A 19,669-nucleotide genomic window follows, 5' to 3' on the forward strand; every position below is an offset into this window, starting at 1 on the left:
AATTCCATATAAAACCCAAATACTTAACAGATTAGCAGATGGCTTTGCTACGTTTCGCTCGAGCAATCGGCAGAGTACTTAAATTCTTTGCGATTACCACCGGCCGCAAACATTTGGCAAAAAGTAAACTAAGACTTCCATCTAATCACTCCGCGCTCCGCTAGATCAAGCCTTTCCCGGTAATCGAGAAAATACATAACTAAAAATGTCCCGACTTTTGTACAGGTTCTCCACCCGCAAGCGTTCATTATACAGATGCGCATTGTCACTCGCCTGTCCACAGGGAAGATTAGCCGCCGGCGCCGAGAATTCCTTTTCTAGAAACCGAATTGTCGGGATCGAGCCGCCCTCGCGGATATAGATTGGTCGAATTCCAGCCTTTTCTCGTGCCGTCTCTAAAGGCGGGTCTGGTGAAGTCGGAACGGCTGGGCCCGGGGGCGGCGACGAAGCCGCTGAGGAATGGGCAGTGCGCTTGCCTGATTGTCCGGTCAAAGTAGATGAGGTGGGCACGGTCATACTAGGTGTGGACCGTTGGCGCGTGGTTGTTTTGGATGTTGTTGTGGACATGATGATTCTGTCGATGTGGGAGGCGAGGCTGTCTTCGGAGTCTTGGCGGCGAAGCAAGGTGGTGCGATCTTCTTTTGAGCCTAGGGGGCTGGTTGTGCGGTTTTCGATGGCCCGTTGGGGGAATGGATACTGGTGCTTCTGGCTCTGATTGTCGGGGGTCCAAGCCGCGGTGATCGCTTCGGCGAGGGTTTCGAATATCTCATTATCGGGATCGCCGAGCCACGGATCGGATGTACCCGTGATTTCAACAGTGAGGTCGTTTTGCGATTCGAGTTGGTCGAATTGTTCTTGTGCGTACAGAGTTAAGGCGGCTGCAATCTCGTCGGCTTGTTGGTTTGGTACCAGACGAATTGAAAGGCTGGCCTTGGCTTTGCGTGAAATGGTTGTGGTTGTACTCTTGCTGCTTCCCGGCACCTCAACTGAGTGAATTGTAAGAGACGGCTCTCGCCATCGATGCATAAGCGAGTCGATCAAGGCCTCACTGTCTTTGATTTGCGGGTGTCGCTTGAGAAGAATCTCTGCAATGGCTCCATATCGCTCTCGTTCGGCATCCGTCAACGGCAGCACGGGGTCTTGAAAACCGGGCAGATGAATCTTGCCCTTAGGTCCCACAATTGTACCCAGCAGCATCGTTAAGTCCTTCAGCGGCTCATCGAGTAGCGAGCTACCGTCAATGCCACTATGCAGGTCTGGGTAGTCGCTAGTGACAATTAAATTTGCGTGGACAACGCCACGCTGCCCGTAAGTAAGACACGGATTGTAATCGTCCAACCAGTAGCTGTTCGCCAGCAATATCCAGTCTACAGGTCCAATCTGCTGCTTATGTTTGCGGACTGTCTCGTGAAACCCCTGGGATCCCGACTCCTCCTCTCCCTCGACGAGGAAAACGACATCGCATCGAAGTGCTTTCTGTCGGGCTAGATCTGCTGCAGCGTACAGAGCGGCGAGGATTGGGCCTTTGTTATCGGAGACCCCGCGACCATATAGAAATCCATCCATGGAGGTTAGCTGGTATGGATCCGTTTTCCACTTCTGTCTATTGGCGTCTGCGCTCACAACGTCGTAGTGCCCGTAGAAGAGAATGGTCTTACTGGCCTTTCTGGGCGACGTTGCACCGAAGCGAGCAACAACGATGGGGTTCGTGTCCTTTCCAGTGGTCAAAAGCTTTGTCTTGGCTCCGAGGTAAATACAATGTCGACGAAGAAATGCGGCACCTTGGTTGCATTCCCCGGCGAACTTAGGGCTGGCTGACACTGTTTTGAAAGCAACTAGCTTTGCGAGGCAGCTCACCATCTCATCTATCAACGTGGTCAGTATCGACATCCTTGGGCGAAGTATCACGCACGATACTAGATTGCTGTCCATACCATTATTTATTGGGGGTTGTTTTGTCAGAGAAACATCGGTCAAATCCCATATTCCAACAGTATTGTCGTTTCCTCCTGTAGCGTAGATGTGTCGGTCCTTGAATCTACCCGCAGCAGAAGCTAACATAGTCCCTTCATGGGCAGTCCAGCTGCCGACTTCCTCAAAGCGAGAGTTGAATTTCTGTCCAGCGATGGTCAGTGATGAATAATATTTGGTCGGTGAACTTGGTGGCGCACCTTCACAATTCCATTCGAATCTCCACAGACAGCCATTCCGTGGATGATATCAACGGCCCATAGATCACCGGTGTGAGCGGTAATGCGTTTCACCAGCTGATGAGTATCCAAGTTCCAAATATTTAATGCTCCTCCTGTGAGCCCACAGTAGAGGAATGAACCATCGACCGCCACGGAAAGCACGGAATCGTTATTCTGTAACTTCGCCATCTGGGCCGGAGCCACATCTGGCTTGGCCTGCTCCAAACGCCAGAGTTTGACAACTCCATCGCCTGCCCCAGTCAAGAGGACTTCATCATTTGGCGAGGACTCGAGAAGTCCTCGGACAATCAGCATAGTGTAAACGTACCCATGGTGAGAAAACAGGTTATGATGGTCACGCTTAAAGGTAAGCACCTGTCCGCCATGATCAACGGACTGGCCGTCTTCAATACCTGCGTCCGATGGAGGGGCGCGACTGCCATCAGGACCCCGTGAATCGAAGAAGCGGTGTGTTCGTTTAGATAGTTGGGCAGCAGAAAAGTGAGTAGAGGCTGCACCCGTTTGGGAAAGATTACACCACTGTAGAGGATTAGAAAACATCCACAAAGGTGTTGCATGTGCTGGTCAAGATAGGCCGCGAACCTGAATGCTGGTGTTTTGTGCGCCACAGTATACAGTGTTCAGGCGGGCCGAATACGCTACAGCGAAGAGATCACCAACATCGTGGTGAGAATGAATGGAATATAGCCGCTCAAAAGTTCGCGTAGACCAGACCTGGAACTCATCAATGAAAGCCGGACACAGGAGCACAATGGGCTAGCGCTCATACATTGACGACAGAGTCGCCTCCGCTAGAGAAGAGGAGATCGCCGCATTCCGATAGGTACAAGTCCAAAACGCTTTCTTGGTGAGCACGAACGGACAGAACGAGATGATAGTTTTCAAGGGACCACGCCTGCGAAAGGTGAGCTTTCTCGGTATGCGAAGCTATGGTGAAATAAGCCAATCAGCCACGTACTACGATATCACCTCCTTGAAGGCCGGCAAAGACACAATCCTCGTCTACTACCAAGGCTAGCACGGACCGACTAGCTTGCATTCGATGCCCAATGCCACATTCGTTTTTTGATGTCGGATAATGAGCGTCATCGCTGTGGGCGAGTTGTGCTGTCAGAGACCGAGGATCGGACTCCCACGTTTTCGTCTGGTCATCGATATCCGAGGGGCTATCAGACTCAGTAAGACCTGTAGGGTCCATTGCCGTCTCAGCCTAAGTTCTTGGAATATCGACTCAATTATGTCGAAGTTTCAAGGGAATTGAAAAGGAAAGAGAAGGGAAATGTTTAAGCAGTGTCACAGCCAGTCGATTCACGTGACATGGTTCTTTTTCCACCACGCTCTGTGGGCAGGGGGATCAAAAAATTTCGGGGAACCAAATCTCTGCAGGGAAATCGTTCGTTACATAGACCAGCAATCATAATTCCATTGCGTGTCCTGAATGTCGTGATCTCCCTTGACGGTGATGACATGGAAAATTGACCGGGGAAAAGAATGAGCGTCGATGAAAGAACTGTGGCGGTGCAAAAAAAGAATACCTCAGGCTCCGCCTGTCAACAACTGGACTCACCTGCTTTGTTTCGGTCGGGATGCTTCCAACAGCACTTCCTCCTGCATGAGAGAGTCAACTGTCTTTGTCTATCCCGCTTTTATTTATGTATCATCACGTCTACGTCATATATCGGAAAAGCATGGACGAACCTAGGCTCCCACAACAGCCGGGTCAGCAAGGCGTTTGTCGCGGGTTGGGACATGGTTTTCGAATGCTTCGCTCGGGCTCATTGAAAGGAGGTGCTCGAGGAGTGCGAAGAGGAGCTAAGAGTGATATTCTCACGGGGCACCGGAAATCCTGGAAAGAATTGGGAACTGGCTGGCTGATACTGGGAAGCGTGGGATGCGTTGAAGTTCCCTCTCTGCTTTGCAGTCATGGGGCTTGGGTACGCAGAACTCGCACGGGACATGCACAGCGAATTACCACCTGGGCACAATATTTGACCCGCCTTTCTCGACAACTCCATCTGTCTTTCAGTCAGGCATCCAATTCGCAAGGAACTATCTGCCCAAGAGGACAAGAGCCAGACCGCACGGCCTGCCCAGTGCGTGTAATTGATTCGGTTGCTCCACCGGTCGTGTTCCATCGCTGTCAATGGGAATCCCCTTCGCAATCGGAAGTGAAGATTGTCTCCCCGACGCAACAAAGGGCGCTCGTAGTCCAGAAGACTCCGAGCCACGAATCCTTATCTTCCACATGTGGCGTAACATTGGCCTAATAATGGACGTCTCCAGGGCGTGGGTGACGTCTCACCAGCCACACAGTGGCGGTGCTATAGTCAACCAATCACAATTGGCCCATCACCGCCATTTGCTGGTTCTCGTCTCGGGCAATCCGAATCCGCGCCGCTCATCAATAATGGGTCTTCCTTCCGCCAACACGGAGCAGCCGCAAAGGAGGACCTATTTTCTGATTCAGCCAGAGGTTTCGAAGCCTTCGTTCCACAAAACCTCAGTGGAGACTTCGAAGTTGATACCCGATCTCAAGTGCCCTAAGAGCGACCCCAACATCTTCGAGCCAATCTAGCGATGGTGCTTCACCCCAACGATCGCACCAGAGCAAGCCAGCTCACCACTGGATCCCCACGGATCGGCCGTGGACTTGACAGCCATTCAGAAGGCCTCTCCTGAAGTCTGAGCACCATTTTGTTGCCTTGTACCTGGCTTCACCGGCACCCAACGACTCATCCTCTCCTTTCGTCGACAATCCTCCCCCGTTCGTTGCTTCGCTCTTTTTAGGGGCATAGATCGCCCACTCATTGATGCATCTGCACCGCGAACCTCAGCTGAAGTGTGCAACTCTCACAACAGGCATCAATTTTATAAGACGCCACTTCTCCGCAGCTCGGATCAGCCTTGTCAGAACGTCCATCTCAGGCGCGGACCGAAACGCGGGTACTTGAGGAGATCGTAGCTCGTTCTCCACCCGAACCTCTCTTCGTCTCGATATCTCTCAATAATTCTCATCTCTCTATTGTCCGACACCGCTCATCCGACGGCGATCGAGCTCGGCTCCCAATATCGTCGATCATTTATCAATGCTATTCGTCATTTAACTGCCATTGGAACTGTTCAGATCGCTGAGCGCTCTGGTTATCTGCCAACAGGTTCTCGGTCAAACATGCCTCCGTTCGGCGAGACAATTGCTGTGATTGACAAGTCAGGGCAAGTAGTTAGTACGGTGTGTATCCGATACCATTCCTAGACTCACTTTCTGGGCCCCCATTTTCGATTCTAATTCATGTTGGGAAACAACAGAGCAAGCACCTGTTCGGTGTCTTCAGTCACGCCAAAAATGCCTACCGCGAGCGCAAGGCCCAAGTCCAATCCGAACGAAATGCGAAAATCGCTGAGAAGATTGCCGAACGAGAAGCATTGAGAGGTCTACAAAATTATACGCTCGATGATACCCCAACAGTAGCCTCCGCCCGCAGGAGTCGCTCGCGACACCACCACTCCAGTCACAGACACCACCACCGCTCTCGCCGTGGATCGGTTTATGAGCAGGACTTGCATTCCGCTGCACCTCGCACAGAATCTATCTACGGCCCGCCGGCTGAGATGGCCCGGCGTCACACCCACCATGATATCACCGTGCACCAACCACTGGTTCATCGTCCTCCTACCGTTCGCTCCAAGTCCGATGCTCATGTAGATATGGACCTAGCATATGGCGAGTTTCACCCCTCGGCAATTACTCGACAACCCTCCCCTAGAAGGGGCCAGCAGCTGCAGAAAATTGAAGATCCCGAACTTAGTGGCCTTGTTAGCCGAGCCCAATGGTTGCTGGAGGAAGCCAACTGTGTCCAACACACCGCAACAGCGACCATCAGTCATCTTCAGAAGAACCCGGACGCCATGGCGGCTGTTGCACTTACCCTCGCAGAAATCAGCAACCTTGTCACCAAAATGGCACCCTCAGCAATTGCCATGTTGAAGGCTGCAGCCCCCACCATCTGGGCTTTACTCGCTAGTCCCCAATTCCTGATTGCTGCTGGCGTCGGACTCACCGCCACGATTGTTATGTTTGGCGGTTACAAGGTCGTTAAGCAGATTCAGTCTTCTAGTGCCAAAGAAGCCGAAGCCGATGAGCGTTCAGCACACATGGAGGAGATGATAGAGTTCAATACCGACTGTCTTAGCTCCGTGGAGATGTGGCGGCGTGGTGTTGCGGACGCAGAGGCCGAGAGCGTCGGAACCTCTGTGGACGGCGAGTTTATTACGCCACAGGCTGCAATGATGTCTGGAATCGATGTCACGACGGCACGACTTTCTCGGGATCCTCGCTTCAAGTTCGACGGCGATGAATCTAGAGCGTCTTCCCGCCGTTCTCGCCGCTCGCGTGCACGTCGAACCAATCCTTCCCCTTCACGAGCGGATACAAAGACAGATTCAGTATTTTCGAGACGAAGCAAGAAAGCACCCTCCAAGGCCCCGTCCAAGGGTCTGTCACAGGCCTCTTCCACAGCCGAGTCAAGGCATACCGACAAGGACAAGAAACCCAAGGAAAAAAAGAAGCGATCGAGTCGCCTTCGTTTAATGTTTAGAGCTTGATCGACACATTATCACGCTTCTTCCTTAATGTATATACCGATGTATGCGTTCGGTTTCGAGACAACATTTGCATACGATCTCTACGATGCCAACCCCCCCGACAGCCGGTTTCACTATCTCTGACAACAGAAGGCATCATGATTAAAGGACCGATTTGACTGACGCAATCCCTCAAGTCGTTTATATATATGATATATACCACTGTTTTTAGGCAGCCTTTTCTTCTGTCAACATACTTGGCGTTGTGGCGGCGTTGGGGACGGTATTACTCCTTCAGCATCGGGAATTCAACTATGTACATGACCATATATATTCCAACCTTGAACTACCAAATTCTCTAATGCTTCCACAGCCCTTACCGTTCCCAATCGGTGCTAATTGCTGGTTAAGCGCGTATTATCTACGTCAAACTTACTCCTCTCTCGTATTTTCGGAAGTGGGGTGATGTACCTTTGCTTTGCCGGGAACACATGCAATTGCGAGTATCATAGAGGCACTAACCTAGGGAAGATCGCCCGCTAACCCCATTGACATTTCCAATCAACCCATCTTCCCACTGGCAAATGCCGCGAAGAACCTTCCACAGTGCATGCATTTTCCTCATCGAGCTAGTGGCCAACATACCCGGGAGGATAATCAACAGAAGCAGAGCCTCTCAGTGGATGAGCAGCGTTGACCACTCTGGTCAAGTTCCTCGGAAGATAGGCTCTATGATCCGCCCCAGAAATCCCGTGGCGCAGGTACGACTCGACCCTCGAGATTTTAAGCTCGAAGGATTTATCATCTGAAACAAGCTGATGTGCAGTCAGATTTTCTTACAATCTGCAGACATGGCGAGCGATAATATGGAGGTCACTCTCTCCTATCCCTTTATTAGGGTAACATTTTCATTGTCTTAGTTGGCGATTTCTCGCCTTTTGAACTTTCATGAACCCAAAACCATATTAATCCTCCAGGCAAATTGGATTCCATCGGGCAGCCAAACAAGAGGAGTATGGGAAGATCGCCAGACTCCAACGCGGGGCCCCCGTTTGGATTCCAGTTGTTTGGCTCCCAGGATCAAGAGGCCGGTACATTGCCTCCCAACTTTCCCATGATCAGATAATTAACGATGGAAGGCCCTCATCATGAGAACCAACCGTTTCCCGATCCTGGATATTTCCATCTCTCATACCAAAACAGATGCGAGTCAGTCTCTAGCAGCGACACTCGAATATTACAGCCCGAACCGAAACGCCCAAGACATGCTAGATACAGCCCTTCCAACTATGGGGACTACACGTACCTCAGAACTCCAGAACCAGCCGTTCCAAGTCATCAAATACTCCCGAGCCAACGAGATACACGTACTCCCGGTACAACCTCACCCCCCTCGCCGGGAAATGGCCCTGAATCCCCGTCCCAGGCTTTATTTTGGGGCTCTGATCCCTCCTTCGGTCCGGACGGTTACTCCCCACACCCTGATACGCCGACCCACGACTTAATGGGAGACAATCTTTCGGAATTATATCTAAGCTGGGTTAATCTTACGGTCGAGGAACCCAGCACAGCTGGCCAACATGGCAGAGGTACGCTTGTCGAGCTGGAGGGTGGGAAACGGAAAAACCGGAAGGATGGAGATGGGCCTCAGCCCTCGTCGAGGCGAAGACTCCAGCACATACTCTCTGAGCGAAATCGACGAACGCAGCAGAGTAAGCTCTACGATGAGATCTGTTCGCTTGTTCCAGGCGTTTCTCTGAAGCGATGCAGGAAGAGTGAGGTGTTGGCAAGGGCAGCAGGGTGGTTGGAGGCGCTGATGGAGGGAAATAAGAGTTTGATGGAGCAGTTGGAATATTTGAGGGGGTTTGAGAGTGGGAAGGAGAGGTCGTAGCTCTACTAGCGCTGGTAGTTTAGTTAGGGCTCCTCTACGAAGATACGGAAAGCAACGAACGGCCCGGAGCTTAATGTGTTAATGAAGACAAACGAGAAAGAAACGCCCTGGAGGAGAAAATATTCTTTATAGGTACACAGCATTGATAACCTAGCTCGCTGGAATCTACGCAGCTCAGACACCAGGCCCGGAGCGATGTAAGCAAAGTAGGTAATCATCCAATGAGTACATTTATTTTCTGTATTACTTCTCTTTGGTCGTGCGGCATCACATTCTCAGACAGCCAGCCCGTTCATCACCACTGAAGTTTCTGGTGTCGATTAAGGTGCCGGTTGCCGTCGCCGATTCCCTATTCCTTGTCCTCTGGGAGGAGGAGCCTGAAGGTGGATGGTATTGTAATCACGAAGGCTAAGACAACCTTGGAGGTTGTCGTTGTGGGGTGAGTTCGAGTGACTCATTTCCTGATGGGACCACTCAAGTATGGGACTGATAATTATGGCTCGAGTGCCGGTATGTATTCGAGATATGGCCGGGTAATGGGCCGAGGGATCAGCGGAATAGCTGCAACCCTAACGTTAGGTTTGTTAAGGCACCATATCAGATGCTCGAGTCAGCGCCAAAGGTATGCTTGGCCCTTCAACGACACGAGTATTGTTCTTGCGGGAGAGATACGACGCAGACCCCGTCTAGAGATTCAGGGAGCACCCTCTCGGACGTCCACCCTCACTTGTAGCCTTAAATGTTTTCATGTTTATAATTCCGGGTCTTTTGGATGATTTGCATGGCGCTTGCATAATTTGCAGCACCTTGTGTTGGAACTAAATATAGAATTATGGTGTCCAGCTTAATGGTGGCGAAATGATGGTAGAGAATCGCGAGACACGACCACGGCCGATATATATTCATCAAATCACTACTAATGGTCTAGATCTTTGCAACTCTAGGCGTCTTTATGAGCAGTTACAGCCTCCTAAATCTTGCCCGACCTCTTCCGCAAATATGGACCCGCACCACGATGGGAGAAGCCCCATCGAATCTGGTTTGCCATGGAGATTTCCACGCCCAGCTCCTCAGCGAACGTCCAGATCAGTCCCGGATTCTTCTGGAAGCCACGACCCACAAGGACGATGTCCAACCCTTCATTCTCCAGCAAGGAATTTGCAAGGCTTCCACTGTCGATCATTCCCACGGTGCCCACAAGAAGCTTATCTCCAACTGCCTTCTTCACGGCAATGGCAAAAGGCGCCTGGAAACCCGGCTTGGATTTGATCTTTTGAGCTGCATGGGTGCCACCACTGCTCACATCAAGGACGTCGATATCGCCACTCTGGCCCAAAATCTGGGCAAATCTAATTGTGTCCTCTAATTTCCAGCTCGGCTGAGAGGCCTGCTCTTCCAACCAGTCGGTAGCAGATACGCGCAGGAAAACCGGAAGGTGGTCGGGAACCGCCTCTCTTGTCAGCTTTGCGATCTCGAGGCTGAGACGGATGCGATTCTCGAAGCTGCCGCCATATTCGTCGGTTCTTGTGTTGACAGCCGGGGAGAGGAAGGACATGAGAAGATAACCGTGCGCATTGTGGATTTCAATAAAGTCTGCACCGGCCCGCACAGCCCTTTTGACGGCCGCTACCCAAGATGCCTTGAAGTTCTCGATGTCCTGCTTGGTCATTGCCTTGGGAACAGGGAACCGCGACGCAAACGGGACATCAGATGGCCCCTTAACGCGGTCTGGCCATCCGCCCACGTTTTCGGATGCCGTATCACCAAAGGACAACCACGGTGGAACAGTGCTCGCCTTTCGGCCCGCATGAGCGATCTGAACTCCAATTATCTGATTCTGGCTGTGGGCAAATTCGATCACACGCTTCATGGGCTCGATCTGGGAGTCTTTCCATAATCCAAGATCCTGTGGAGTAATTCGTCCTTCAGGTTCGACGGCGGTAGCCTCAATCATGAGAAATCCGGGACCGCGCTGGGCGATCCCTCCGAGGTGGGCCATATGCCAGTCCGTCATGTGGCCATCGTCCGCGGAATATTGGCACAGAGGGGATAACTAATGAGTGTAGTCCAAATGTGAGTGATCTATCATAGAGTTGCTACACTCCTCGGAACGGGAGGTACTAAGGGGTAGCAACTGAGAAGACTCACTCCAATCCGATTGTGCAATGTGAGGCTCTTCACTTTCAGAGGACGAAACAGCTTGGGAATGGATGATCCGTCAGACTGCGGATCGGCTGCTGTTCCCGCGGGTGGTTCCTGAGCGGGTGTAAAGTAGGAAATCCCGGAGGCAGGCTTGACCTGAATATCGGGGACGTTTTTTGAAGCCATTGCGAGAAGCTGGTCCGCGACAAGTGCAGCTATCGGGCAATTGCATGGAGAGTCCAAAAAAGAGGGGCCACGAGGGGTTAAATGCGACACCCGGCTTAGAAATCATGGTGATCATGGTGATGTCAAACCCCAGTAGAGCAGGGTGCAACAGATTCCTCGGTCTCGCGAGGCATCCCTATCTTCCAATGCCGGTGCCGTGAAATTTCAAGGGGTATTTCAAGGTGATTCGGAAAATCGAGCGCTGGACGATTCCGATCTATCGTGGATATAGTCACTCGAGCCTCAGGCGGGGAGAACCAAGGGGGGTGAAGAATCTCTCTCACACATGGTCGGACAATCTCCGCCATGAATTGTGCCCCTCGTTTCGGTCGGCTTTGACCCGACAAGTGGGTGAGGAAGAGAGGGATACTCTCGAACCCCTCATTTCATGCTCTTTGTCTCCTTTTCTCGTTCTTAAATTTGGATTCTGTGTCCGGTACGCGCCCTCATGAAGCTTTTATACCCAACATCCGCCCCGCTCGACATCCGGAGCCTTCAGGGCTTCTCCGTCTCCCTACACCCCTATGATGTCAAATCTCCGATTCCGGAAGAACACGTCGACGCCGCCATCCTCGTCACCTGGTCCAACTCTCCAGACAACCTCAAAGACGCCGCCCAGCGGTTGAAGAATCTGAAATGGATCCAGTCTCTCGCTGCGGGGCCCAACGACGTCCTGAGTGCTGGATTCGACACCTCGAAGATTCTAGTCACCACCGGCGTTGGCCTGCATGACCACCCAGTCGCCGAACACACCCTCGGCCTGCTCCTCTCCTGCGCGCGTCGCTTTTTCGAGATGCGCGACTACCAGCTTCAATCCAAGTGGCCACAGCACCTGGGTGGCTCTTTTCCGCGCAGCGATTTTACCACGTTGCGCAATGCTCGCGTGCTCATTTGGGGATTTGGGAGCATCGCCAAGACACTGGCACCATATCTGACTATGCTCGGAGCACATGTCAAGGGTATTGCGCGGAGCGCAGGTGCGCGAAATGGAATCGAGGTCTTTAGTGAAGATAAGCTCGCTGAGCTTCTCCCGGAGACTGATGCATTGGTAATGATTCTTCCGGGGTCTGCTTCGACGCAGAACGCGCTGAATGCCGAGAGACTCAAGCTGCTTCCGAAGCAGTCTTGGGTCGTGAACGTCGGACGTGGAGTCTCGGTTGATGAGGATGCATTGGTGGATGCTTTGGAGCGGCAAGAGATCGCCGGTGCGGCGCTGGACGTGTTCCAGACTGAGCCTCTGCCTGCGTCAAGCAGGTTGTGGAAGGCACCTAACGTGATTATTTCGCCTCATGCTGCTGGGGGGCGACCCGAGGGATCTACCGAATTGATTGCGGATAACCTGCGGCGGTTTTTGGCTTCACAGAGGCTTAAGAACAAAATCTAGATGCAAAGTATAGTATGGTTGAGAGCTAGAATGGACGTGCAAAGGCGCAGTCTCGGGAGCGCCCCCGGGGGGGAGGTTCCAGTTATTAGAAGTAGTTAGACTTCAAAATATATCTATAGTTATCATAACTGATTAAGAAGTAGTAAATCTAAGAATATTTGAGCCTAATATTATATATCACGTATGAATCAGGCATGTGCCAAGATAGGCTATGACAAATAGTTTATCAGAAATATCTATGCATCTACTTTTACTATCGGGGAGGTATTCCTTATTGTGTACGTTTAGGTGGCTCAGTGCGTCCATCAAATGCAAGATCCCACCAGCCATGCACCATATCAACACAGAATCAGGTGTATTTTTGCTCTGAGAGTAGCAACTTCGCTGTAATTGAACATTAAACCATCTCCTCACTCTTCAACCCAGCTCTGTAATGCGTCTCAGCAGCCTTCCTCCAGAAATCATGGTCGCGCGGGGACAGAGCACACTGGCGGAGGAGTATTATCAGAGGAAGTACCATGTAATAGCCCGGGGCTCTCTCGAGAAAGCCAATCTCACGAAAGCGGTATCTTGCTCGATGTATGGAGGTCATTCCGGCTTGCAACCCATTGGGCCGCCTCCTACGGCTCAAAAGAAAAAGTCGTCGAGCTTCTACACGAATTTATTCATCTTCAAGGCGGCAAGCACGAGTTGGCGGCACTCCATGTTGCTGCATGGGCGGCCATGGGGAGGTTGTCGACTTCTTACTGCAACGTGGTGCATTTGTGAATACCCTCGATAGCCTCGGCAGAACCCCATTGGGTATTTCGATTGACAAAGGGGAATCGATTGTAGCTCCGAAGCTGCGCGCTCACGGGGCGAAGCTGGATGTTCGCGAGGTGCCTGACGGCAATGAAGAGTGTGCGAAGGTATATCTGGATCAACAGAGCAGCTATGGTGAGTTCCCCAATGCGGCCCGAGAAATGCCGCGCAAACTTTACAATTCCGGGTGCTGAACTTGGATGAGGACTACCGGCTCCAACTGTCGGGGCGCGGCGGAGATCCCGATGCGAAAGATACAATGGGATACACGGCGATTATGTATGCAGTTGGAGTCCCTGGGCGCTATCGCCCCGTATATGATTTGATCGAAATCCTGATGCATTTTGGTGCCAAATCCGTTTTGCAGAAATCCGGCGGGCTTTTCAGCTCATCGTCTCTGTCAAGACAGGAATGTAAAGAAGCTTCTGAGGGGATATTACTGGCGACGGCCAGTTCTCACCATAAACATTTTATCTCCGTTAGTCGGAGAGTAGAGACATGATGAATGGTTGATGATTCTGAAGAAGCTAACGACTTGTCTCGTCCCTGGCAGGTGGGACCAGCCGTCAGGTGATCACCGACAGCTCGGAGTCGTTCGTCTCCTCCGTGGGCCGCATGTCTCCAAAACTTTTTTTTCCTCGGGGTGACTCAACCGCCGACCTTCATCCCACCCCGCTCTCTCTCCTGGTCTTCTTCTCTCTCAATCTCCTTCGGATCACGCCATTGCTATCCCTCCATAACTGAAAATGGGCAAAGGAAAGATCTGTGTCGCGTTCAGCGGCGGCCTTGACACCAGCATCATCTGTTAGCCTCCTTCGTTCCATCAACTTTCCTCACGTGATCCAACTGATTCAAACCAAACAGTGAAATGGCTGATCGATGAGGGCTACGAAGTCGTTGCTTTCAGTAAGTATCTCTGTGGCGTGTTATTTCTTGCTGTGAAAACATGCTGACGGACTCTCAGCTGCCAATGTTGGTCAGGAAGGTGAAGCGATCCCCATTGACCTCCACCGCTACTTGCGCTCTGACACCCTGTCCTAGAGGACTTTGACGCGATCAAAGAGAAGGCCCTGAAGCTTGGTGCCATCAAGGCCGAAATTGTTGACCTCCGCCGTACGTACAATCGGATAATTCGTTGATTCGAACAACGCAATGTTTAACATTGTGGTATACAGGGGAGTTTGTGGAGGAGCTCTGCTTCCCCGCTATTGCTTGCAACGCCATTTACGAGAATGTCTACCTCCTTGGTACCTCCCTGGCTCGCCCAGTGATTGCCCGTGCTCAGATCGACGTTGCTAGGGTTAGTTCAACTCAGCCTCCACTTACAACTCTGAAGGCACAAACTCATCAATTGTGTACATAGAGGGAAGGATGCTTCGCCGTCTCCCACGGCTGCACCGGCAAGGGTAACGACCAGGTCCGCTTCGAACTCGCCTTCTACGCCCTGCAACCCGACATCAAGGTCATCGCCCCTTGGCGTGATCCCGTCTTCTACGAGCGTTTCGCTGGTCGTAACGATCTCCTAGCCTATGCTGAGGAGAAGGGCATCCCTGTCACCTCCACCAAGTCCAAGCCTTGGAGTATGGACGAGAATCTGGCTCACTGCTCCTACGAGGCTGGTATCCTGGAAGATCCCGATATCACTCCGCCCGCCGACATGTGGAAGCTCACAATCGACCCTCTGAGCGCTCCCGATAAGCCCGAGGACTTCACCGTTCACTTCGAGAAGGGTCTGCCCGTCAAGCTTGAGTACACCGAGAACGGTCAGCAGAAGACTGCCACTGATGCGGTTGATCTCTTCTTAACTGCGAATTCTATCGCCCGTCGCAACGGCATCGGTCGTATCGACATTGTGAGCTTTCACTTTCCATTATGATGTGATTTAAATGACATTGAGGTTAATTTGGGACAGGTTGAGAACCGTTTCATCGGTATCAAGTCTCGTGGCTGCTACGAGACTCCTGGCCTCACCTGCCTCCGCTCTGCACACGTGTATGTATTCGTGTTCGTTCTGCTTTTGCGACTTTTCTAACATACTGCTCGTAGCGACCTGGAAGGTCTTGTCCTCGACCGTGAAGTCCGCGCTCTGCGTGATCAGTTCGTTACAGTCAACTACTCTAAGGTTCGTCTTGGGTAATTTTGTTCGACTCTCGTCCTACTAACCACACTTTCCGGCAGCTTCTTTACAACGGTCTCTACTTCTCGCCCGAGCGTGAGTTCCTCGAACAATCTATCGTCGCCTCTCAGAAGACCGTCAATGGCAAGGTCCGGTGCCGCGCGTACAAGGGCAACATGATCATTCTCGGTCGCTCCTCCGAGACCGAGAAGCTTTACGATATGTCTGAATCCAGCATGGACGAGATTGGTGACTTTTCCCCTACCGAGACCACTGGCTTCATCGGCGTGTCCGCTATCCGTCTGAAGAAGTATGGCCAGATGAAGCAGGCCGCTGGTGAGAAACTGTAAGCTGCGACGTCGCTGGTATGAATAACGACCGTGATTTTGAGAAACCGCCTTCGGGAAAAGGCCTGTGACATTTATGGGTTTTGTATGGTGACTGTTAAATAATATATGTGTAATGGAATAGAAAATGTGTAGTTGTCTGAAATTGATGATATGATATGAGAGCCAGGCCACTCGGCGCCGAGCTGTATTCCCCCTGCAACACCCACCAACTTCCATGGTTTCACTCCCGCCCTCCACAGCGCCTGGTTCAAGCATTTCAGCCTTTGTTGACGGCTCGATATGATCATGATCCAATCACATATCTTCCGTCTCGGATCATCGGCTTTTTGACGGCCAGAATCCTGGTCAAAACCAATCAGCACTCGACCAACGGTCCCGCTAAAACGACATTGTCGGTGCCCTGAGGGGAACCAAGGATGCGACAAAAACTTCTGCCTGGCTCGCATTTCCAAGGTGCCAGGCTCGCCCACCATCGTGGCGTCAGAGCCTGGCTAAACCCCCGTTGGTCAGAAGTGGATCGACTCTCTTTTAACTGTCTCACCACGTGGCAGTTGGCTACAACATCACTGCTGATATTCACAATCCCCACCAGGTGTCATTTTCAACGAGCTATTTGTGAACCAGTACCTAACCCTCGCGTTTCGGCCTCCCTTGACAAGATGGCTCGCATACCGTGGGGAATGACTTACATAGGCGCTGCTGGATACGCATTTCTTACCTCCAGCTTCTCTACTTTTTTGATGATATCTACCCTCATTACTGCTCTCCGAATCCTCCATCGTTGCTATTTATACCCGGAATATTTGACCCCAATCAAGCATATTCCAGCACCTCCCGTGAGTTCGCCCATTGTCTACTCTTAGTGGATGGCCACAGCTGTTCATCGTTGACCCGCCGCAGAACCGATCATGGATCAAAGGCAATGCGGGTACATATGTGCTTCAGACACCGTTTCAACAAATGCTCAACTGGATCAAGACGGTTCCGAACAACGGGCTTCTGCGTTACTATATGGTCGGAAATATGGAACGAGTCCTCTTGACAACCCCAAAGGTTCTGAGCGAGCTGCTCGTGCAGAACGCATACGAGTATGAGAAACCCGAAATGATGCGGCGGTCTTTAGGACGCATTGCCGGAAAGCACGGGGTTCTGCTTGCAGAGGGGCTTGAACACAAGGTCAGTATCGCCGAAATGCGATCTAGTAGGCCCAGCTGAGTCCTGGTCAGAGACATCGAAAGAACCTCATGCCCGCTTTCTCGTATCGTCATATAAAGGACTTGTACCCAACCTTCTGGGTAAAAAGTGTGGAGATGGTGAAATCTATCGAGAAAGATCTACGGGCCCGCAGAAGTGGCGAAGATAATGTGGTCCAAATACGAAATTGGGCGAGTAGGGCCACCCTGGATATCATCGGCCTCGCAGGCATGAATCGAGATTTTGGATCCCTGGCTGATCCGAAGAATGAACTTGCGGAACAATACCACCGGGTACTTCTTGAGGCTCCACTCTGGCTTCAACTTCTGTTCGCAGCTGCCTTCATTATGGGCAACGTTAAACCAATACAAGCTCTGCCGGTACAACGCAACCGAGACATAGCAGAAGGTAGAAACTATGTCCGGCAGGTGGCGCAGAAACTCATCAGGGAAAAGAAGGAACAAATCAAGCACAATCCTGAAGAGTCGGAGTTGGGGAAGGATATTCTGTCGGTGTCAGTGAATAGCGGGATGTTCACCGACGAGGAACTAATCGATCAAATGATGACCTTCCTCGCAGCTGGCCACGAAACTACTTCAACAGCTTTGCAGTGGTCTATCTATGCACTTTGCAAACATCCGGACGTACAAACCCGACTGCGCGAAGAAATCCGGGCAAGGCTTCCTCCCATCTCAGTCGACAGCCCACAGCCCATCACAGCAGCCACTCTGGATTCGCTTCCTTATCTCCACGCAGTTTGCAATGAGGTGCTTCGTTTTCATCCGTCGGTGCCGATTACCTTCCGCGACACTCCTCATGACACCACACTTGCGGGGACTTTTATCCCCAAGGGCACGCAGCTGACCATCTCTCCAGAGGTCATCAACCACGATCCCGATCTCTGGGGCCCTGACGCCGATAAATTCAATCCCGAGCGATGGCTTGGGCCAGGACGAGCCAACACCGGCGGAGCCGGTAGCAATTATGCCTTTATGACGTTTCTCCATGGCCCGCGGAGCTGCATCGGTCAGGGGTTCGCTAAGGCTGAGTTGGCCTGCCTCGTGGCTACGACCGTTGGCCGATTCCACATAGAATTGAAGGACCCGAATGCCAAACTCGAGGTCAAGCGGAGTGCGACAATATCGCCGATGGACGGGGTTCTCGCAAAGCTTACACCTCTAGAGGGATGGTAATCACTCAGCCCAATCCAGACACAAATAAGTCGAGACTGGCGCGATGGATTCAGCAGAGCAGGTTAGGAAGCCATTATTTCAAATACTACGGCTATCAGTTGACAATCCACTCATAATACAGTGATCATAAGTTAAGCAAGCTAATCTTTAACGTATTGTGTCATTCTTTTATAGACTCCTCAAACATCTAGCTATATGAGCGTGGTATACGGAGCCATGCCAACTGTTTGTTAGAAACCCCAGTGCCGTCATATATGTCAGGAATGCTCAACAATACCTGTCGTACGATGTCTTTCGTAGAACAAGACCAGAGGGACCTGAGTACTTGCAACAGTATCCACCTAGCAAACTTCCATAAAATTAGTATCCTCACAAACCTAGCATCGGAATAAGATACTCACTCCCAATAACCCCATTGACAGGAATGTCAATGCTAGTCGTGTAACTGGCCGCATCACTTAACAGGTAAACATAGGCACCACCTAGCTCCTGCACCTTCGCCAACCTCGGGATACCGCCGTAGTACTTTAACTGCTGCTCCCAGTCCGGTTGTTGAGGAACCCAGTATGTCATTGCTGTTTCTACAAGGCCCGGCGAAACACTGTTTACGCGGATGCCGTACTGGGCCCATTCCATGGCAAGAGTGTGAGTCATGTTGCGGACACCGGCTTTGGAGGCGCCGTAGGGGGCCGACGGGACTCGCTATACACACTCATGAGCATGAGAGAAGAAAGAGGGATGGAGGTGGAAATAAGTAAGTACCTTATTCGGCCGGTAGCTAGCCATACTGGCGGTGAAAACCACACTCCCCTTAACCCCCTGTTTAATGAACGCCTTCGCAGCAGCACGGGCCGTAAAGAACGCCCCGAACAAATTAACATTGAACAGCGTCGTGATCTCATCCTTCGTGAAATCAAGTGCCGCCTTGTGGTGCGTCCGGCCCGCATTCACGACTACCCCGTGGAGCCCGCCAGCTTCGGAAATGATCCTGTCGATGGCGGCGATGATGGTTTCTTCTTCCGTAACATTGGCGGTTATAGCGTACAGCTTCCCCGGGAACCGCTTTGAGAGGGCGTTGAAGTCGTCGCCTGCTTCGCCGATGTCGATCGAGTAGACTGCTGCGGCGCCGTTGGTAAGACACGATTCGGCGATTCCAAGGCCGATTCCTCGGTTTGCGCCGGTTACTTTTGCGCCAGGTGTTAGTCACATATGAACCAGCAGGAGATGGAGGAGGTAATGTTAGGGACAGGCGTACTGGCGACTACTTTGGAGGCGAGAGTGAGCTCAGTCTGCGGTACAATAGGTGCAGCATTTTTGGCGTGCTCTGTGCTTGCCGGGGGAGGCATTTCGGCCGGGAAGGAGGGTATCTGGGCACACGAATAACGGAGGGGGGGATTGCGCCGGTTAAAGTGAAAGCTAATCTACTTATAAGCATTCATTCATTGCCGCTGATGCGTACGGCTGGAGACTCGCAACATTGACCTCCGTAACTTCGGCCCTCGAAACGAGTCAAGGAGATGGAGTCGCGTGCTTCCAATGACAGTTTGATGTCAGAAGCTACACGAGCCCACCAGAATAT

The 19,669-nt window shown here is 51.7% G+C and overlaps 9 protein-coding genes across 9 annotated transcripts; 6 read left to right on the forward strand and 3 right to left on the reverse strand.

Moving 5' to 3' along the window:
* Nucleotides 1-6: 6 nt before the first annotated feature.
* Nucleotides 7-3,605, reverse strand: BJX67DRAFT_283827 (glutamine amidotransferase subunit DUG2). The gene is made up of 6 exons (XM_071026707.1): nt 3,172-3,605; nt 2,983-3,108; nt 2,796-2,927; nt 2,172-2,732; nt 1,935-2,115; nt 7-1,865 (listed from the first exon to the last, which is right to left on the reverse strand). Exons 1-6 carry the CDS (start codon nt 3,409-3,411, stop codon nt 166-168), a joined length of 2,940 nt encoding a protein of 979 aa, XP_070889426.1. The 5' UTR covers nt 3,412-3,605; the 3' UTR covers nt 7-165.
* Nucleotides 3,606-5,419: 1,814 nt separating this feature from the next.
* On the forward strand, nt 5,420-7,555 carry BJX67DRAFT_345771 (uncharacterized protein). Its single transcript, XM_071028369.1, has one exon. The coding sequence runs from the start codon at nt 5,823-5,825 to the stop codon at nt 6,813-6,815; it is 993 nt and encodes a 330-aa protein (XP_070889427.1). The 5' UTR covers nt 5,420-5,822; the 3' UTR covers nt 6,816-7,555.
* On the forward strand, nt 7,337-8,917 carry BJX67DRAFT_283752 (basic helix-loop-helix domain-containing protein). Its single transcript, XM_071026705.1, has 2 exons — nt 7,337-7,555; nt 7,625-8,917. The coding sequence occupies exon 2, from the start codon at nt 7,927-7,929 to the stop codon at nt 8,683-8,685; it is 759 nt and encodes a 252-aa protein (XP_070889428.1). The 5' UTR covers nt 7,337-7,555; nt 7,625-7,926; the 3' UTR covers nt 8,686-8,917.
* Nucleotides 8,918-9,558: 641 nt separating this feature from the next.
* BJX67DRAFT_283729 (NADH:flavin oxidoreductase/NADH oxidase) lies at nt 9,559-11,256 on the reverse strand. Its single transcript, XM_071026704.1, has 2 exons — nt 10,834-11,256; nt 9,559-10,738 (listed from the first exon to the last, which is right to left on the reverse strand). Exons 1-2 carry the CDS (start codon nt 11,011-11,013, stop codon nt 9,656-9,658), a joined length of 1,263 nt encoding a protein of 420 aa, XP_070889429.1. The 5' UTR covers nt 11,014-11,256; the 3' UTR covers nt 9,559-9,655.
* Nucleotides 11,101-12,599, forward strand: BJX67DRAFT_283755 (phosphoglycerate dehydrogenase). The gene has a single exon (XM_071026706.1). It carries the CDS (start codon nt 11,501-11,503, stop codon nt 12,434-12,436), a length of 936 nt encoding a protein of 311 aa, XP_070889430.1. The 5' UTR covers nt 11,101-11,500; the 3' UTR covers nt 12,437-12,599.
* A 22-nt stretch (nt 12,600-12,621) lies between these two features.
* On the forward strand, nt 12,622-13,738 carry BJX67DRAFT_345774 (uncharacterized protein). Its single transcript, XM_071028370.1, has one exon. The coding sequence runs from the start codon at nt 13,018-13,020 to the stop codon at nt 13,429-13,431; it is 414 nt and encodes a 137-aa protein (XP_070889431.1). The 5' UTR covers nt 12,622-13,017; the 3' UTR covers nt 13,432-13,738.
* Nucleotides 13,739-13,868: 130 nt separating this feature from the next.
* Nucleotides 13,869-15,845, forward strand: BJX67DRAFT_345784 (argininosuccinate synthase). The gene is made up of 9 exons (XM_071028371.1): nt 13,869-14,041; nt 14,102-14,143; nt 14,202-14,222; nt 14,279-14,350; nt 14,413-14,537; nt 14,601-15,089; nt 15,150-15,229; nt 15,284-15,359; nt 15,416-15,845. The coding sequence occupies exons 1-9, from the start codon at nt 13,984-13,986 to the stop codon at nt 15,701-15,703; spliced, it is 1,251 nt and encodes a 416-aa protein (XP_070889432.1). The 5' UTR covers nt 13,869-13,983; the 3' UTR covers nt 15,704-15,845.
* A 517-nt stretch (nt 15,846-16,362) lies between these two features.
* On the forward strand, nt 16,363-18,090 carry BJX67DRAFT_370347 (cytochrome P450; the record flags this gene model as incomplete). Its single annotated transcript, XM_071030907.1, has 3 exons — nt 16,363-16,539; nt 16,604-16,879; nt 16,930-18,090. The coding sequence occupies 3 exons, from the start codon at nt 16,363-16,365 to the stop codon at nt 18,088-18,090; spliced, it is 1,614 nt and encodes a 537-aa protein (XP_070889433.1).
* Nucleotides 18,091-18,260: 170 nt separating this feature from the next.
* Nucleotides 18,261-19,643, reverse strand: BJX67DRAFT_283873 (uncharacterized protein). The gene is made up of 4 exons (XM_071026708.1): nt 19,346-19,643; nt 18,853-19,274; nt 18,492-18,792; nt 18,261-18,439 (listed from the first exon to the last, which is right to left on the reverse strand). The coding sequence occupies exons 1-4, from the start codon at nt 19,434-19,436 to the stop codon at nt 18,432-18,434; spliced, it is 822 nt and encodes a 273-aa protein (XP_070889434.1). The 5' UTR covers nt 19,437-19,643; the 3' UTR covers nt 18,261-18,431.
* Between the last annotated feature and the right edge of the window lie 26 nt (nt 19,644-19,669).

Source organism: Aspergillus lucknowensis (genome assembly GCF_044049455.1).
Source record: "Aspergillus lucknowensis strain CBS 449.75 chromosome Unknown BJX67scaffold_6, whole genome shotgun sequence".
Taxonomy (NCBI): domain Eukaryota; kingdom Fungi; phylum Ascomycota; class Eurotiomycetes; order Eurotiales; family Aspergillaceae; genus Aspergillus; species Aspergillus lucknowensis.

Excerpts from the sequence above, each read along its gene's own strand:
- BJX67DRAFT_283827 (XM_071026707.1), bottom strand. The coding sequence starts at position 3,411 with ATGGACCCTACAGGTCTTACTGAGTCTGATAGCCCCTCGGATATCGAT. Across the intron at positions 2,733-2,795 it reads CACAAAACACCAGCATTCAG|TGGTGTAATCTTTCCCAAAC; the intron begins GTTCGCGGCCTA and ends AATCCTCTACAG. Across the intron at positions 1,866-1,934 it reads ACAACCCCCAATAAATAATG|ATGAGATGGTGAGCTGCCTC; the intron begins GTATGGACAGCA and ends CCACGTTGATAG.
- BJX67DRAFT_345771 (XM_071028369.1), top strand. The coding sequence starts at position 5,823 with ATGGCCCGGCGTCACACCCACCATGATATCACCGTGCACCAACCACTG.
- BJX67DRAFT_283752 (XM_071026705.1), top strand. The coding sequence starts at position 7,927 with ATGGAAGGCCCTCATCATGAGAACCAACCGTTTCCCGATCCTGGATAT.
- BJX67DRAFT_283729 (XM_071026704.1), bottom strand. The coding sequence starts at position 11,013 with ATGGCTTCAAAAAACGTCCCCGATATTCAGGTCAAGCCTGCCTCCGGG. Across the intron at positions 10,739-10,833 it reads CATTGCACAATCGGATTGGA|TTATCCCCTCTGTGCCAATA; the intron begins GTGAGTCTTCTC and ends TACACTCATTAG.
- BJX67DRAFT_283755 (XM_071026706.1), top strand. The coding sequence starts at position 11,501 with ATGAAGCTTTTATACCCAACATCCGCCCCGCTCGACATCCGGAGCCTT.
- BJX67DRAFT_345774 (XM_071028370.1), top strand. The coding sequence starts at position 13,018 with ATGGAGGTCATTCCGGCTTGCAACCCATTGGGCCGCCTCCTACGGCTC.
- BJX67DRAFT_345784 (XM_071028371.1), top strand. The coding sequence starts at position 13,984 with ATGGGCAAAGGAAAGATCTGTGTCGCGTTCAGCGGCGGCCTTGACACC. Across the intron at positions 14,042-14,101 it reads CCTTGACACCAGCATCATCT|TGAAATGGCTGATCGATGAG; the intron begins GTTAGCCTCCTT and ends CAAACCAAACAG. Across the intron at positions 14,538-14,600 it reads CTCAGATCGACGTTGCTAGG|AGGGAAGGATGCTTCGCCGT; the intron begins GTTAGTTCAACT and ends TTGTGTACATAG.
- BJX67DRAFT_283873 (XM_071026708.1), bottom strand. The coding sequence starts at position 19,436 with ATGCCTCCCCCGGCAAGCACAGAGCACGCCAAAAATGCTGCACCTATT. Across the intron at positions 19,275-19,345 it reads CGCCTCCAAAGTAGTCGCCA|TAACCGGCGCAAACCGAGGA; the intron begins GTACGCCTGTCC and ends CTGGCGCAAAAG. Across the intron at positions 18,793-18,852 it reads CTAGCTACCGGCCGAATAAG|CGAGTCCCGTCGGCCCCCTA; the intron begins GTACTTACTTAT and ends GAGTGTGTATAG.